Genomic DNA, 18,743 nt, shown 5'->3' with positions numbered 1-18,743 from the left:
TAACATTTGCTTTGATAGCCTTAACTGTAGGAGCTAATCTGCGGAAAGGACAAATCTGATGATATTCACTTGCAGCATTGCAGTCCATCTCTCTCAATAAATGAGAGCAGTGCTAAAATAAGATTGTACATATCTGCCTGTTCTTACTGGCTGCTGACATTCTACTGAACAATCAGTTTGTCAGATTGTCAGGTGCAGACTGTGCATTTTCCTGAACAGCTTCAGAAAGATTATTTTGTAATCACGCTGATATTTTTAATTCAGCCACACACGCACAGATATCATCCAGTTGTCATGTTTATTTGCCAGGACTGTTTTTTATTTGCAATGGGTTTGACTGTATGCTGTTAAATGGTGTGTGTTACACAATCCTTAGTCCGTGTGACACAGTCCTACCCTTGGTGTGTGTTACAAAATCACATCCTTGGTGCATGTTACCCAATCCTACCCTTGGCACGGTGCCACAGTGGTTAGCACTGCTGCCTCACCGCGTCAGGAACCTGGGTACGGGCTCCCGCTTGGCTGACTGTTCTGTGCGGAGTCTGCACGTTCTCCCCGTGTCTGCGTGGGTTTCCTCCGGGTGCACCAGTTTCCTCCCACAGTCTGAAAGACGTGCTGGTTAGGTATATTCGCCATGCTAAATTCTCCCTCAGTGTACCCGAACAGGCGCCGGAGTGTGGCGACGATTTTCATAGTAATTTCACTGCAGTGTTAATGTAAACACAGTAAGAAGTTTAACAACACCAGGTTAAAGTCCAACAGGTTTATTTGGTAGCAAATGCCACACCAAATAATTGACTACCAAATAAACCTGTTGGACTTTAACCAGGTGTTGTTAAACTTCTTACTGTGTTTACCCCAGTCCAACGCCGGCATCTCCACATCGTGTTAATGTAAGCCAACTTGCGACACTAATGAATAAAGTTTAAAACTTGGTGTTTTATTAAGTGTTAATCGGATCTCCTCGCATCAATGCCATGTAAAGCTCGGCACAACATCGTGGGCCTGTTCTGTGCTGTACTGTTCTATGTTCTATATTCTGCAGGAGAAGTGGAATTAGAGAAGATGGGAGATAATTGAGTTGCTGTTCATCCTCATTTTAGAATTAACCCTTGTGTTCTAATCTTAATATTGTTATTGAAAATTCCGCTGCGTATGTTTTGAACCCATCTGGTTCACTAATGTCCTTTAGGGAAGGAAATCTGCCGTCCTTACCTGGTCTGACCTACATGTGACTCCAGAGCCACAGCAATGGAGTTGACTCTCAACTGCCCTCGGGCAACTAGGGATGGGCAATAAACGCTGGCCCAGCCAGCGACGCACATGTCCCACAAATGAATTTTTTAAATACTGTAATGCCATTGGGAGCATTGCAGTTTGTTATTCAGGAATGACATTTAATAGGTACTTTCCTTTATAAGTGTGGACACAGGGACTTAGTGCTGTTATGGCTAACCTTTACTGATTCAGCAAAGCAAGGTCTGTGTGCCTCAGTTCCAATTGCCAGAGTTTTTCCCTGCAATTATATTATTGCTATGGCTACTCAGAGTCCACCCATATGCATTGCATCGTGATTAGGAGCCTTCCTCACTGGTCCTCCTCTCTCTAGCCTCAGGACATTGATAGCTGGCTTAACACCCTCACCAGCTTCCCAGCTATAATCAGGCGAGACCAGGGAACCAACGTGGTATTTTCCTGAGCTTTGTGACTGGGTTCCACATTGGTAATGCCTTTACCAAGATGGGCTCTTATTTTCAATTGCCTGAATTGTGGTGAGCATGAATGTAAACAAATTCACCTAGAAATGATGCCACCATCTCTCTAAACCACTCTTTCCTGCATGTCATTCTCACCTCCAACTACAAGGGGGAGCTGCTCAGCACTGTTTTTCAGAATCCAAATAGGGACCCATTCATTACCTGTCTCTGTTACTTCCTGTTCCATCATCTCCATAACCAAATCAACTCAGATGTTTCCTTTCCACAAGAGCCCTGTACACCAGGAACTCTCTCATTTTCTTCCTATCTCCTAGTTTTCTTCTCAAGAAGTTCCTCTCATCAATGGGTGGCACAATGGTTTGCACTGCTGCCTCACAGCTCCAGTGACCTGGGTTCGATTCCCGGCTTGGGTGACTGCCTGTGCGGTGTCTGCACGTTCTCCCCGTGTCTGCGTGGGTTTCCTCCAGGTGCTCCGGTTTCCTCCCACAGCCTGAAAGATATGTGGGTTAGGTGCATTGGCCATGCTAAATTGCCCCTTAGTGTCCCTGGATGTGTAGTTAGGGGGATTAGTGGGGTAAATATGTGGGGTTACGGGGATGGGGTCTGGATGGGATTGTTGTCAGTGCAGACTCGATGGGCAGAATGGCCTCCTTCTGAACTGTAGGGATTCTATGATGATTCAATGTCTTGTTCCCTCGACCCCATTTCCATTAATCTTCCAGTGTAATCATTGTAATTTCATAAAATGTCAGAGTAGCTTCATCAGTTTCATGCTTTATTTTTACTTTAGATGACAAAATACAGGTGAAAGGTTGGATCGCCTAAAGGAAAGTCCAATAATGATCTGAGAACACAAGAGCTTATTAATTTAGCCCAGTGTGGCGGAGAATGAGAAACAATTAACAAGTTCACTCAATTCCAATTACTCTAGTTTGCTGGTCAGAGGTAGTTACTGACTCTAAGGCCGGAATTCTCCAGCCTCGCACGCCCAGGTGCCGCTGCCAGCGGGAACGGAGAATTTGGCGCTCAGTCAAATCTCCATTCACTGCAGCGGGACTGGAGAATTACAAAGAACAATACAGCACAGGAACAGTCCTTCGGCCCACCAAGCCTGCACCGATACGCAGTTTCTATCCCTCTGTTCGCTTCCCGCTATCAAGATACATCTTGAACGTTGCTAACGTGCCTGCTTCCACCACCTCCATTGGCAGTGCATTCCAGGTACCCACCACCCTCTGTGTGAAAAACTTACCCCCGCACGTCTCCCTTAAGGGTCTTGTAGTCGACCCTTCCACCCTGTGAATGAAGCCTCTGACTATCCATCCTGTCTGTGCCTCTCATAATTTTGTAGACTTCTATCAGGTCGCCCCTCAGCCTTCATCTTTCCAATGAAAACAATCTGAGTTTATCCAACCTCTCCTCATACCTAAAACCCTCCAGACCAGGCAACATTCTGGTAAACCTTCTTTGCACCCTCTTCTTCTGGTAGTGTGGTGACCAGAACTGCACGCAATACTCCAAATGTGGCCTAACTGAAGTTTTATACGGCTGTAACCTAACTTGCCAACTTTTATACAGCATGCCCCGGCCAATGAAGACATGCATGCTGTACGCCTTCTTGACCACTTTATCCACCTGTGTTGCCATTTTCAGGGATCCGTGGACCTGTACGCACAGATCCCTCTGTATGTCAATGCTCCCAAGGGTTCGGCCATTTACTGTATAATTCGCACCTGAATTCGATCTTCCAAAATGCATTGTCTCGCATTTGTCCGGATTAACTCCATCTGCTATTTCGCTGCCCGATTCCAGCCTAAATCCATTCAATAATGCCAGCTTTGTTTTTGTTGCCACGGGAGCCTGCGTATCTTTGATCTCAAAGCGTCAACAGGCGTGGCGCACACCTTTGACCTAGCGTCAAAGAATTGGAAATAATCAAAGAAGGTTGGATAGATTTTGATAGAAAAAATAACTTTTCCTCAATAGATATTCCACAGGTTTACAAACCGGGGACTACCAGCAGATAATGGAATCCTTACCAATTGTTAGAATTATGCCCTGAGCAATTTCAAAGATGGCATTTGATTTGGTTTGATTTGATTTATTATTGCCACATGCATTGGGACATAGTGAAAAGTATTGTTTCCTGCGCGCTGTACAGACAAAACATACCATTCATAGAGTACACAGGGGAGAAGGAAAGGAGAGGTGCAGAAGTGTTGCAATTACAGACAAAGTGAAGAGAAAGATCAGCTTATTATATGATAGGATCATTCAAAATGGACGGCACGGTAGCACCGTGGTTAGCACTGCTGCCTCACAGCACCAGGGAAACTGGTTCAATTCCCAGCTTGGGTCACTGTCCGCACGTTCTCCCCGTGTCTGCATGGGTTTCCTCCGGGTGCTCCGGTTTCCTCGCACAGTCCAAAAAGACATGCTGGTTACGTGCATTGGCCATGCTAAATTCTCCCTCAGTCTACCTGAACAGGCGCCGGGAGTGTGGCAACTAGGGGATTTTCACAGTAACTTCATTGCAGTGTTAATGTAAGCCTACTTGTAACATTAATAAATAAACTTTAAAGGTCTGATGGTAGCAGGGAAGACGCTGTTCTTGAGTCGGTCAGTACGTGTTTTCAGACTTTTGTACCTTTTTCCCGACGGAAGAAAGTGGAAGAGAGTGGGCGGGATTTTACTTCCTCACTCACCCCAAAACCGTAAAATCCTGCCCAAGGTCACCGGACCTTCCCATTGTCTGCCCTTCACCCGCTCCGGATTCCTCCCACAGTCCGAAAGACGTGCTGGTTAAATGCATTGGCCATGCTAAATTCTCCCTCAGTCTACCCGAACAGGCGCCGGGAGTGTGACAACTAGGGGATTTTCACAGTAACTTCATTGCAATGTTATAATGTAAGCCTACTTGTGACACTAATAAACTTTAAAAGAGGGAGAGAGTATGTGCGTGAGGTCCTTGATTATGCTGGCTGCTTTCCCAAGGTGGCGGGAAGTGTAGACGGAGTCAATGAATGGATGCTCACGAGTATGAAGTATGGCTGCCATCATGTCAACCCATTCCTCCATCCAGCTGGCTCTAGAGTCTTCTGCCATACATGGTCCCTCTGACATAGTTCAGCATTATTGTAACCGGCTTGGCTACCTCCAATGTGACGCCGATTTCTGGAGGAAGCAATGTCTTAAGGTTAGATTTTTACCACTGGATTCTAACCTGCTTTTCACGTTCCATTTTTTCTTTGTCATCCTTTATCCAGAGCCCAGAGACAGTTTTTAACTGGCTCAGTGAATTTCAACTCCAGCAGTATGCTGCTAACTTTATCAATGCGGGCTATGACATTCCAACAATCAGCCGCATGACCCCTGAGGTAAGTCGACAAACGACAGGAGGAGATAGTGGTGAAAGAGGTGCTGGTGTGCAAAGTCTCTCTCTGGACGCTATTGGCCTCCGAATGCCTTATGGGTTTGAGGGAAATTGCCTTGTCTGCTACACCTCAGCAGTGGCACATCGCTTACAATGATAGACAAAGCAATTTCATGCAAACTCAGTAACGGTTCGCATGCTAATACCGCACGCCCAGGATTTGTGCGTTAATCCCTAATGGAATAGAAGTACTCGGCTTTGCATTCATATTCCGTTGCACATCATCTGAAACTGCACGAGTTGAAAATTGTTCTCGATTGTTCACTCCGAACAGTTTTAAGGGAAACTGCAGGTTCTTACCATTGTCTGCTTCATATGCCGAAAGCAAGTTCTGACTTCCAGCGTTAATTCATTTATCTAATTTCAAAGATTGTGAGCAGGTCTTCATCATGGAGCCTGACTCGTACAACGCAGCTCTATCATTCTCCAGGCTTTACCCGCAGTTGTCGCCCTTTCAACCACCTTTCGTGGCACAGTGGTTGGCACTGCTGCCTCACAGCGCCAGGAACCCAGGTTCGATTCCCGGCTTCGGTCACTGTCTGTATGGAGTTTGCACGTTCTCCCCATGTCTGCGTGGGTTTCCTCCCACAGTTTGAAAGACGTGCTGGTTAGTTGCATTGGGCCATGCTAAATTCTCCCTCAGTGTACCTGAACAGGAGCAGGAGTGTGGGGACGAGGAGATTTTCACAGTAGCTTCATTGCAGTGTTAATGTAAGCCTACTTGTGACACTAATAAATAAACTTTACAAACTTTCCTGACTCCGTAACTCATGCTGAAAGGCAGCTTTCCATAGCCCTCCACCACTCGTTAAAGTAGCGACTCCCAGCCTGTAAATCGTGACTGTTGAATTCTTCCAGTCCTTCCAAAGAAACAAATCCAATGGCCAAAATCCTCCGCCCTCGTTCGTGGCTGGGATTCTCGGGTGCCGCTCAGAGGGAATGGAGTTTTGGCTGGAACGCAACAAGGTCTCACCAAGTCTGAGACTGGAGAATTCCACCCAATGTCTGCTGGTCCTCAAATCAAAAATAAATCATAGACAGGCATCGTGTGTTCTTTTTATCCAAGTGATAACAAGCAATTTGACAATTTTCAAATCATTCATCGCGGACAGCAATGATGCAGTTCTGGATACTTATATATTTAAACAGAGACCAAAATAAAACTTTGAAGAGTAAAAACAGAACACCAAAAGGAGTTCTTGAGCTTTTGAAAGCCGATGTTTAGCAGAAGAGGGTTCATTGACAGACAGAGGAGCGGAGAGAGTGAGGGGACTGCTGTTACAGTGGCTTATTCAGAACCCCAGCGTTACTGAATTCAGTCAAAACTTATCCATGCCTCAGCTCCGTTTCAACATTCCTTCTCCATTTCCCTTGATAACCTGACTTGACAAAAATCCCATCCACCTCCATCTTGAAAACATTGAAACATTGAAACGTAGAAAAGAGGAGCAGGAGGAGGCCAGTCAGCCCTTCGAGCCTGCTCCAAGATTCATTATGATCATGGCTGATCTTCCAACTCAATAGCCTGAATCCACCTCCCCCCCCTCCCCCACCCCCTCCACCCCCATATCCTTTGATCCCATTCGCCTCAAGTGCTATGTCTAATTGCTTCTTTAAAACATACAATGTTTTGGTCTCAACCAGTTTCTGTGGCAGCGAATTCCACAAGCGACCACTCTCTGGGTGAAGAAATGTCTTCTCATCTCTGTCCTAAATGGTCAACCCTGAATCCTCAGACTGTGACCCCTGGTTCTGGACTCCCCCCACCATCGGGAACATCCTTCCTGCATCTACCCTGTCCAGTCCTGTTAGAATTTTATGGGATTCTATGAGATCCCTCCCTCATTCTTCTGAACTCCAGCGAATACAATCCTAACCGACTCAATCTCTCCTCAAGTGTCAGTCCCACCATCTAAGGAATCAGTTTGGTAAACCTTCTCTGCACTTCCGCCAGAGTAAGAACATCCTTCCTCAGATAAGGAGACCAAAATATTGCAGGTGTGGCCTCACCATGACCCTGTACAGTTGCATCAAGGCATCCCTGCTCCTGTACTTGAATCACCTCGCTATGAAACATAGAAACCTAGAAACTAGAAGCGGGAGTAGGCCATTCGGCCCTTCGAGCCTGCTCCACCATTCATCTTGATCATGGCTGATCATCGAATTCAATATCCTGATCCCCCCGTCCTCCCATATCCCCTGATCCCTTTAGCCCAAGAGCTATATCTAATTTCTTCCTGAAATCAGACAACGTTTTGGCCGCAATTACATTTGCTGCACCCGCATGCTTCACCTTTCAGCGACTGATATACGAGGACACCCAGATCTCATTGCACATTCCCCTCTCCTAACTTATGGCCATTTAGATATGGCCTTCTTGTTTTTGCTACCAAACTGGATAACCTCACATTTATCCAAAATATATTGCATCTGCCTTTCATTTGCCCACTCACTCAACTTGTCCAAATCACACTGAAGCATCTCTGCATTCTCCTCACAGCTCACCCTCCCACCCAGCTCCTGTTGCCCCAGCACCCATAATCTTTAATGTCGGGGGGTGGATTCCAGATTCCTGCCACCCTTTGTGCCGGAAGAATAGAATAGTTCTGTTATGTTAGCTGAGATCTGTTAACCCAGCACGGATAGCAATCACATCTGAGACCTTGCAGATCCATATGCTGTTGGGTTTAAGCAGTTGCTTCAATTGGAAGTGCGGGATAGCCACAAACACAAAGGAAATGAGCAATTTTTCCATTACAACCTATTGCTAAGAAATCTATAAGTTGGAGGCAAAAGACCCCTCTTGTACCAGCATCGACAATCTTCCGATTCATTTTGTGCAGGCTGAAGAAATGCCCATCTGCTACCAGAGAGTGACCATAAGACCATAAGATATAGGAGCAGAATTAGGCCACTCGGCCCATCGAGTCTGCTCCGCCATTCAATCATGGCTGACGTGATTCTCACCCCCATTCTCCTGCCTTCTCCCAGTAACCCTTGATCCCCTTATTGATCAAGAACCTATCCATCTCTGTCTCTGCGGAGAAACCTTCATGGTTCCTGCGTTGGTGAAATGTTAAAATGAATTAAATGTCTGGGAGTGGTGGTTGCATATCGAGTGGAAAGTATCTGAAGCCTGCAGTTTCCCCGAAAGGACATGTTAACAGCTTCAAAATCGTGCAGGGGAGGCTCGAGATATCCGGTAGAAGTCAACACCTAAAGATAAACTGAACGTAGGGAGATGAAGTTGCAAAGTCATTAAAAGCTGTGGGTGAATGGCACTGGACTTGGTGTGTTTGTGTGTGCAGTCATATGAAATCACGTGTCGCCTGGTGTCCTGACAGTAGGGGAGGCAGTGGCGCAGTGGTATTGTCACTGGACTGGTAATCCAGAGAGCCAGAGCAAGATCTGGGGGCAGAGGCAGCCATGGCAGCCGGTGAAATCTAAATTCAATTAAAAAAACCTGAAATTAAAAGTCTGCTGATGACCGTAAAGCTTTTGTCGATTGTTGGAAAAACCCATCTGGTTCACTAATGCCCTTTAGGGAAGGAAATCTGCTGTCCTTACTCGGCCTGGCCTGCATGTGACTCCAGAGCCACTTAAATGTGGTTGATTCTCAACTGCCCTCGGGCAACTAGGGATGGGCAATGAAAGCTGGCCACGCTCTCATCCTGTAAATGAATTTTTAAAAAGTAGCACCCTTCACTCTAGACCTTGTTTTGGCAATGACCCTACATACAACTGTCTACTCTTACTTACTTCCTTCCTTCACGTTTTACCCCTGATCTTTCCCCATTTTTCCCTCTCCAAGGCTCCCATCTCCATTCATCCTCCTTTAGCTAAGAGGGAGGGTGAGTGCCGAGCAAGCGATGGACGTCTCCACAACTTTGGCAACAGCTCAATCAACGGGAGGCGTGCTGTCTCAGGGGTGAGACTTTCTAAACCCGATTTACCTCCCCCGAAGGTGAGACATTCTAAACAACGTGAGAATCAGCCGTCCACAAACTGACAGAACTCACTCAAAAGACTGTCCCAGGAGTCTAGTCTAAAGAACGGAGAGTTAGAGAGTCCTGGAATTTTTATGCCACGTAAAACTGAGACCCACCCCAGTCCCTCATTGCAAATTTGAGTCTTATCATAGAAACTAGAAGCAGGAGGAGGCCATTTGGCCCTTCGAGCCTGCTCCACCATTCATTTTGATTGTGGCTGATCATCGAATTCAATATCCTGATCTCCCCTTCTCCCTATATCCCCTGATCCCTTTAGACCCAAGAACTATATCTAATTTCTTCTTGAAATCAGACAATGTTTTGACCTCAACTACTTTCTGCGGTATCCAGCCCAGGGACCACCAATATCGAGTATTAGACAAACCATGAACTTCCCAACCTATTGATTTGAGATTACAGGAGATCTTCCAATGGAAATGAGGTCAGGTGCAACGTGGTTCTACAGTCAGAGGAGAGTAATATTGGGTGGGCTGTAAAACTGGCATTCCCTCTGAATGTGCCCCTTCACCCGACTGCTCTAGAAAATGACCACCCAGACCCTCTCCCCCTCCCTCCTTCCCCTCCCTCCTTCTGCCCTTGCCCCCCCCCCCAGTGGCCTTTCATTAGTCATCTTAATCACTGCCATCCAGCACCCGATTTCTCTGGTTCAAAGAGACTCCGTGATGCCTCCAGGCTCAGCGTAGGATATATCCATGCATAAACGGCCATAATGTTGCTTCAGATATGGATGGAGAATGCCAACAGAACCTCTCAGAGTAAAGATTCAGCACAGCCTCGCCCCAGTGCTGACCTCTTCCAGTTCCCACGTAGACTATCACCTCACGGAGAGAAAATGGGATAGCAATTAGAAGCGATGTTTCTTCCCCTTCCTAGCCTAGGGTTGGCGAGGGCAGTGGCACTGACCCTATTGATTGGCAAACTCAATACAGAGGCTGAACCTGAGATCCTGACACCCCTACAGTGGGACGTCCATCCGCGCTGAACCATTCCGAGAAACTGCCAGGGGGCAATTTTAACTTAGTCCATCCAGTCAGGATGGAGAGTAACATTGTGCCCAATGTAAAGCTGGCAATGCTGCCCAGTTCTGTTGGGTTCCCTGCCCAGCGAGTTGGGTTAAAATTACGCCCCGTTGTTGAGTGGAAGACATCTGACATCTCACAGGGCACCGCAGAGGAATGACATTTTCTAGCCGCAGACAAGTTCTCCTTGGCAACCTCACCCCCGAGGCGGTAGGCTCGCCGTTCAAGACGGGTTAATCATCTGAACTTTCTTTTGACAGGACTGTGCCATTGTTGTGTCCAAACATGTGCAACGTAACTATTTAGCAAGTCGCTTGTCGGGCACTGGAAGGGTGTCATTTTAGGTTAGCTCTTGAAGAGCTGCTGAGGTCAACTTAGTAATTGTGAGCGATAGCCTGCCACTGCTTCCACTGTCAATTTCAGGTTCACCAATGGCAACTTGAATTGTAACAAACTCTGTGTTCTAGGACCTAACAGCAATTGGAGTAACAAAACCCGGACATAGGAAAAAGATTGCCATTGAAATAAATCGGCTGAATCTCTCTGAGTGGTTGCCCAACTACCAACCAGTAAGTCTGATCACCTGCTTCAATCCCAAAAGCCTATCCATTGACAATCAGTGGGCTGTATGTCCACGACCCTACCTCCCAACACAAACCCTTACTCCAAAACGCATCCATAACATCCCGTTACCCTCAATATCCCAATCCTCACCCCAAGCAAAATCATGTCTCACATCTCAGCCGCCATCTCATCCATTCCGAAATGCTTGAATCTGATTTGCGTTGTCAAGATTGGAGATTGATCCCCGGACTCGAGTCTGAGGTGGAAAATAAGCACAGATAGCATGTGGTGTTCCAAAAAAAAAGTAGAGGAAATGAAGAGGTCAGTCAGGATCTGAAAGAGGATGACACTATCGTACTCTGAATGTTGCACGTTAAGAAGTCTCACAACACCAGGTTAAAGTCCAACAGGTTTATTTGGTAGCATGAGCTTTTGGAGCACTGCCCCTTCATCAGGTGAGTCCACAGAGTCCTCAGTCCTCACAGAGTCCTCACCTGATGAAGCAGCAGTGCTCCGAAAGCTCGTGCTACCAAATAAACCTGTTGGACTTTAACCTGGTGTTGTGAGACTTCTTACTGTGCCCACCCCAGTCCAATGCCGGCATCTCCACATCATGACTACTCCGAATGTTGGAAGTGTTCTAACCATCCGCTTTACAGTTGATCAACCTGTGACGTCTAATGCAGATCCCAAAAGCCGCGTTTGAGCAGAGCACTCAAGGTGCAGGATAATGAGAAATGAAGAAACATTTTTCATTGGCTTAAATGGGAAAGGAGATCGGGAGGAATATATAGCAGGTGACTGTACTGATATCACCTATTAATAAGGAATTGATGGACGGAATACACTGAGATCTATCTAGTTCACCTACCATCCTGTTCATCGCACATTACAATGACATTGGAGCTGTTGACTAACCGACTAATCACAGTGACCAATCCCCATCAATTAGTCTACAATAGATCCACACCGGAGGTGCGGAAAAAGGTAAAGTTCATTTATTAGTCACAAGTAAGGCTTACATTAACACTGCAATGAAGTTATTGTGAAATTCCCCTAGTCGCCTCACTCTGACACCTGTTCGGGTCAATGCACCTAACCAGCACGTTTTTCAGACTGCGGGAGGAAACCGGAGCACCCGGAGGAAGCCCATGCAGACACGGGGAGAACGTGCAAACTCCGCGCAGACAGTGACCCAAGCCAGGAATTGAACCCGGGTCCCTGGCGCTATGAGGCAGCAGTGCTAACCACTGTGCCACCGTGCTGCCCAGAAGTCCCAAAGGTGGGGAATTTTGGGAATAATCGACCCAAAGCCAAAGTCCGCTGCACTCGCGACATGTCACGTCCCGAATTACTCATTAACCGTGTCCCAAAATGTTTTTTTCTGAAAGAAGTCTTTTTCGGTTTGCATTTAATTAGACTTATTACTGCCTGCTCTGACCGTCTCCCGGAAGGGGGGGGGGGAGGGGGGGGGTGGGTGGTTCCAGAGAATGACTATTCATTCGCTGAAACCTAGTGAACATTCCTCCTCACTGTCATTTTAGCAACAGAGGCATCGACGCGTGTGCATACTGTTCCCCGGTGTATTATTTTATCAGCGTGCTAATCCATTTACTTTAAAGTGGCAGAGGGATTAATTCCACCTGGAATCTTTAATACGTTTGTTATGAGTACAGCACAGCACAATTTGAATAATGTCATTTTTATTTTTCCAATCTCAACTAATTGTGGATTTTCTTTTCACACAATGTTGGCAAATATATAACACGCTTATGAAAGGATTCTTATGAAGTGGAATTAGAGGAAACTAAAAAGCTTCCTGATTTCATTTGCTTTGGAAAATGAAGAATTTGTAAGTTATTGTTTGGGCTGTGGCATTGCAGCTCTGCAGAATGTGCTCAGCACTGTAACTCGGAGTATACAGATCAGCCATGATCTCACTGAACTGGGGAAAAAGCATCGAGGGGCTAAATGGGCCCCCCTCTGTTCCGAAATTCTAGAGTTAAAGTTTATTTGTTAGTCACAAGTAAGGCTTACATTAACACTGTAATGAAGTTATTGTGAAAATCCCCTAGTCGCCACATTCCAGCGCCTGTTCAGGTACACCGAGGGAGAATTTAGCATGGCCATTGCACCTAACCAGCATGTCTTTTAGACATGTGCTAACCACTGTGCTACCTTGCCACAGTAAGAAGTCTAACAACACCAGGTTAAAGTCCAACAGGTTTATTTGGTAGCCTACCAAATAAACCTGTTGGACTTTAACCTGGTGTTGTGAGACTTCTTGCTGTGTTTACCCCAGTCCAACGCCGGCATCTCCACATCATGACTACCTTGCCACCCCCAGTGGTTATGAATTGGCAGTGAGGAGCCTCAACTGTCCATTGGGTAAGCGGGATTGTCCAACATCTTCCCCGGTGTACATAAAATTGCAGCAGGGGCACGTGGGCATTGGGAATGGTGTCCATATTGTTCCACCCAATGCTACAACCCGCTTTCTGAGCAAGCCACTCAGTTCAAGGGCAACCAGAGATGGGCAACAAATGCTGGCCAGCCAGCGATGCCCATTATCCATGAATGAATTTTTAAAAATTGGATCATGGAATCCCTACAGGATCCCTACGGAGACCATTTGACCCATCGAACCTATGCTGTCAATAATCCCACCCAGGCCCTATTCCCATAACCCTACATATTTACCCTGCTAGTCCCCCTGACACTAAGGGGCAATTTAGCATGGTCAATCAACCTAACCCTTTGGACTGTGGGAGGAAACTGCAGCACCCGGGGGAAACCCACACAGACACGTGGAGAACCAAAAACTCAATGATAGTTTCAAGGTCACCATTATGAAACTTCCAGATTTTTGTTAGTTGAATTTAAATTTCACAATTTGCCATGGTTGGATTCGAACCCGGGTCCCCAGAGCATTACCCTGGTCTCTAGATTACTAATTTATGACAATATTACTGCACCATCGTTCGACCCTGAAAGAGCAGAAGTAGCCCATTCGGCCCATCGAGTCTGCTCCACCATTCAATGAGGCCATTTGGGGCGGCACGGTGGCACAGTGGTTAGCACTGCTGCCTCACAGCGCCAGGGACCCAGGTTCGATTCCCGGCTTGGGTCACTGTCTGTGCGGAGTCTGCACATTCTCCACGTGTCTGCGTGAGTTTCCTCCGGGTGCTTCGGTTTCCTCCCACAGTCCAAAGATATGTGGGTTAGGTGTATTGGCCATGCTAAATTGCCCCTTACTGTCAGGGGGGACTAGCAAGGTAAATACATGGGGTTATGGGGATAATTGCCAAACATTATCTTGGATTAATCCAACAGAAGTTCATGGTCACCAGTCCTATCTTGCTTGCATCATACCTACTCGTAACTAGCTCCTCATGAACTGGATCTGAGTGCCTTTGCCGGAGTCAAAGAGCCAGCACAGTAGTTGGTGCAGACTCGATGGGCTGAATGGCCTCCTTCTGCACTATAGGATTCTATGATTCTATGAAATCATGACTGATGTAAAATAATCCTCAGCTCCACTTTCCCGCCTTATCCCCATATCCATCGATTCCCTTACTGATTAAAATCTGTCTATCTCAGCCTTGAGCATACTTGACAACCCAGCCTCCACAGTCCTCTACGGTAAAGAATCCCACAGATTCACTACTCTCTGAGAGAAGAAAGGGGTTACCAAAGGATAAGACCATAAGACATAGTGGCAAAATTAGGCCGCTTGGCCCATTGAGTCTGCTCTGCCATTCAATCATGGCTGATTTTTTTTTTTCATCCCCATTCTCCTACCTTTTCCCCATAACCCCTGATCCCCTTATTAATCAAGCAATAAATGCTGACTAGCCCATGTCCCATGAATGAATTTTTAAAAATCGGTACTAAATAGCTCTTTCGATAAGAGACTATACTCCAGCCTGTTCCCTTTTACAAATCTATGACTCTTATTGTAGTCCATATTAATGCTCTATGCGGCTTGGTTATGATTTGTTCTTCATTTCAACAAGTGATGAATCCATAAATGTAAGGAAAAGTATTGGGATTAAACCAAGCTCATTCAGCCATCGAGCCTCCATTACCGCAGACCATGCACCAATCTGCTTCCTCATGAACCCTTCCCCCTCCCAAGCATTTAACCACCCACAGAAAGGGACTCCAAAGTCTCCACAAAATGGAATGTAAATCAAGGCAGGAGCATAATAAATACCTTGCTTATCCGCGTCACAACCTGCATCACACGTGCTTGCCTGGCTGCCTTCCCTGACTATTTAAGAAAAAGTTCCTGAGGATAAGAATCTAAAGATAGACGTGCTAAGAACTATTCACAGCAACCCTCATATCATTAAATCCCTTTGGAGACTTGCAAAACAACACTTAGCAACTCAGATTTTATTCTTTTACATTTAAAAATATTTTAGTCATATTTGCATGTGGGAATTGGTCATTTGAAATTTAACAAGTTAAAGATCAAGTTTTACAGAAAATACAAAGGGCTCAGTCTCAAAGTTGTGGAATAAGGGGAGGTGATGGCCTTGTGGTATTATCGCTAGACTATTAATCCAGAAACTCAGCTAATGTTCTGGGGACCTGGATTCGAATCCTGCCACGGCAGATGGTGGAATTTGAATTCAATGGAAAAAAAATCTGGAATTAAGAATCTACTGATGACCGTGAAACCATTGTCGATTGTCGGAAAGACCCAGCTGGTTCACGAATGTCCTTTAGGGAAGGAAATCTGCTCTCTTTACCTGGCCTACATGTGACTCTCAGCAATGTGGTTGACTCTCAACTGTCCTCTGAACAAGAGCAACTGGGGATGCGCAATAAATGCTGGCCAACCAGCGACGCCCATGTCCCACGAATGAATAAAAATAATTGGACCAAATTCAGACATTGCACAGGTAGATCCGATACACACATACAGCCCAGAATTTGCTGAATAGGGGCATCTCACAGAATGCCCTATTCATTCAGTATGTTCCTGTCTCCCTTCAGATCAAAAGCTTTTGGCCACAATGTTCCTGAAAGTGAGAGCTGATAACAGCGTCGTAAAGACAAAGAGGAATGTGGGATATGGATGGATGTTGGGAGCAATGATCTATCTCCTTGACCAATTGAAAATTTAAGGATTGAAAGATAAACTGAGAAGGAGGTTGAATTGGAAGGGGTGACATCAATGTCAAATCAGGTGCAGAAAGAGAAACAAAGCGAGGGAAAGAAACACTGTATTGAGAGAGCTGCCTCACAGCGCCAGGGACCCGGGTTCAATTCCAGCCCCAGGTGACTGCTTGTGTGGTGTTTGCACATTCTCCCCATGGCTGCGTGGGTTTCCTCTGGGTGCTCCGGTTTCCCCTCACAGTCCAAAGATGCGCGTGTAAGGTTGATTGGCCATGCTAAATTGCACCTTGGTGTCCAAAGATGTGCAGGTTAGGTGGATTGGCCATGCTAAATTGCCCCTTAGTGTCCAAAGATGTGCAGGTTAGGTGGATTGGCCATGCTAAGTTGCACCCTGGTGTCCAAAGATGTGTAGGTTAGGTGGATTGGCGATGCTAAATTGTCCTTTAGTGTCAGTGGGATTAGCAGGGTAGATAGGTGGGGTTACGGAGATACGGCCTGGGTGGGACTGTTGTCGGTGCAGGCTCGATGGGCCAAATGGTCTCCTTCTGCACTGTAGGGATTCTATGATTCTGATGTACACTTGTTGCTGGAACATCACTTCACCTGCCGAATGAGATTGCCTACTAACAATCCACACTCCAGTGTCAGCTTGAATTACACCGTGTGAATAATGCATTGTAGCACGTGGGATTAATGGTGAGACCATCACTCAATCCCCAATTTCGCGAATGCTAGTTAGTTTCCTAGTGACACAGTAATCACTCCATTTTTAGCCCAGTTTCACTCTATCTCCTCTTTCTCTCATCCTCTTCTAGCCCAAGTGGCACACCTATGGAGGAGAGGACAGAGGACAGCACCACTGATCTTCCAACACCCCTTCAAGTCCATGGCCAAATTTTCTTCTAGTCATTCAATTGCTGCCAGGATTGCCCAGTTAGAGAGAGGCGCCAGAGGCTGATTAATTAGCTGCATCTAAATGTGCACATTCGACTTTTTACTTTGGATTATTCGAAGGATTGGTAGTGTCTAACAGCATCAGTCTCTAAGACAGCGTGGCCTCTGACATAAAGTGCATTGTTATTAACCCTTCGCTCATAGTGAATGCACCTGAGATGTATCGATTTATCACACACTGTACATTTTTCTTTTTGTGTGGCTCTTTAAGGTGACATAATGGAGAAAGCTTGCCATACTTATAAATCTGTGAACAGTAAAGCACTTTAACGGAATAAAAATTGCCCTGTGCTATGATATTTGGACGAAAGCTGTCCAAACTTTGTTCTACCTCTCTTCCAACACCAGGTTCAAGTCCAAAAGTCCAAAAATGTACAGGTTAAGTGGAGTAGCCATGCTAAGTTGCCCCTTAGTGTCCCAGGATGCGTAGGCTAGAAGGATTAGCAGGGTAAATATGTGGGGTTACAAGGATAGGGCCTGGGTGGGATTGTTGTCGGTGCAGACTCAATGGGCCGAATGGCCTCCTTCTGCACTGTAGGGTTTCTATGGTTTCGATGATTTGGAATCACGAGCTTTCAGAGCACTGCTTCTTCCTCAGGTGAGTGGTCAGTCACCTGATGAAGGAGCAGCGCTCCGAAAGCTTGCGATTCCAAATAAACCTGTTGGACTTTAACCCGGTGTTGTGAGACTTCTTACTGTGCCCACCCCAGTCCAGCGCCGGCGTCTCCACATCACGGCAACCTCTCTTCTAGCTGTTGTTCTCTGGAGGTTTTGGGGAACAGTACTGCTCTGTCTTGGTCGTTCAGTGGCAACCAGTGTTATTTTCCTTTCGCGTTGGATGAATTCACCATCCAGAACTAAAAGTTGATGATCTGAACGACCAAAATTCTTAATTATGCACAGGAAGTGGTCATGAGCTCACGTGCTGCGACCAAATTTTGTGTCACACGTTGACGGTGATGAATATGTTACCCCACATAAGCTGCAGCTGGTAACGTACGGGGTCAAAAGACGTGAGAATTAGGTGGAATTCCATTGTTTTCCCTGGTGGAGTACCTGGTGAGCAGAAAGGTGACCCCTGGTAACCCCTTACATGCAGGTTAGGCAGATTGTGCGGGTGAGCAGGAGGCAATGAAGGTGTGCCTTCTGCTCACCTGCATAATCCACCTAACCTTCACATACGTCCAATGGACTATCGTTGAGGTCAGCATTATTTTGCCGTTTGTGCCAGGGGCACGGTCTAACGAACTCGGACCCATTTGTTTTGTGAGTTACAAGCCAGCCAAAAGTCAGTTTATTCATCCCCAAAATGCTTTCCATCCACGGCTACTTCAGGGGATTATTATCTGGAGTTTAAGGCTTATTTTTGCTTGGGGTTCCGCTGGGCGATTTTAAATCAATTCCGTATATTGAATTAACCAAGTGGGTGAGTGATCGTATGGTGCACTAGAAAAAAAGTGATTGAAGTTTTAAGCAATAACAGTTCAAGTAAGGGGCTGGGAGCCTCGATTATTCCAAACTTCCCAGAAAAGGAAGAGTTGAAGTTTGGAATGCAATGTGAAAAAGATGATGCAATTCACTGAATTATCCCTGCATGCGTGACTGAGAGGTATCTGCATATTGTGTGGCCTGTGTGTTTAATGTGCTTTCTTGTAATTGTGCAAATTGTAAATCATGTTTCTTTTTGTGTAGCATGAAAAGCAATAATATATCACCTCGAGGAAATAAAAAATGTATAAATAAATACTTTTGTGCAACATGCAGTATAGTATTTTGCATTAATTGCCAAACCTGGATGTTTTATTTTAAAGTTTGATGGTTAACTAATTTTTGGCACCATTGTCAGTACAATCAAAGGGAGGAAACAACATTGTTACACCCTGTATATTGTAATATATGATTGCTAATTAATTAGTAA

At 45.8% G+C, this 18,743-nt stretch overlaps 1 protein-coding gene across 1 annotated transcript in view; it reads left to right on the top strand.

Annotated features, from left to right (window-relative positions):
- caskin1 (CASK interacting protein 1) overlaps positions 1-18,743 on the top strand; it is a 711,340-nt gene that overhangs the window by 655,542 nt on the left and 37,055 nt on the right. Inside the window, exons 15-16 of the mRNA XM_078239889.1 lie at positions 4,985-5,095; positions 10,648-10,749. Of these exons, the coding sequence (XP_078096015.1) occupies positions 4,985-5,095; positions 10,648-10,749 (213 nt within the window). The remainder of the gene's footprint in view (positions 1-4,984; positions 5,096-10,647; positions 10,750-18,743) is intronic.

This window comes from Mustelus asterias, chromosome 23 (assembly GCF_964213995.1).
Source record: "Mustelus asterias chromosome 23, sMusAst1.hap1.1, whole genome shotgun sequence".
In the NCBI taxonomy this organism is placed as follows: Eukaryota; Metazoa; Chordata; class Chondrichthyes; order Carcharhiniformes; family Triakidae; genus Mustelus; species Mustelus asterias.
Note: the sequence above shows the minus strand (reverse complement) of the source record. Positions and strands in the feature narration are given on the sequence as shown.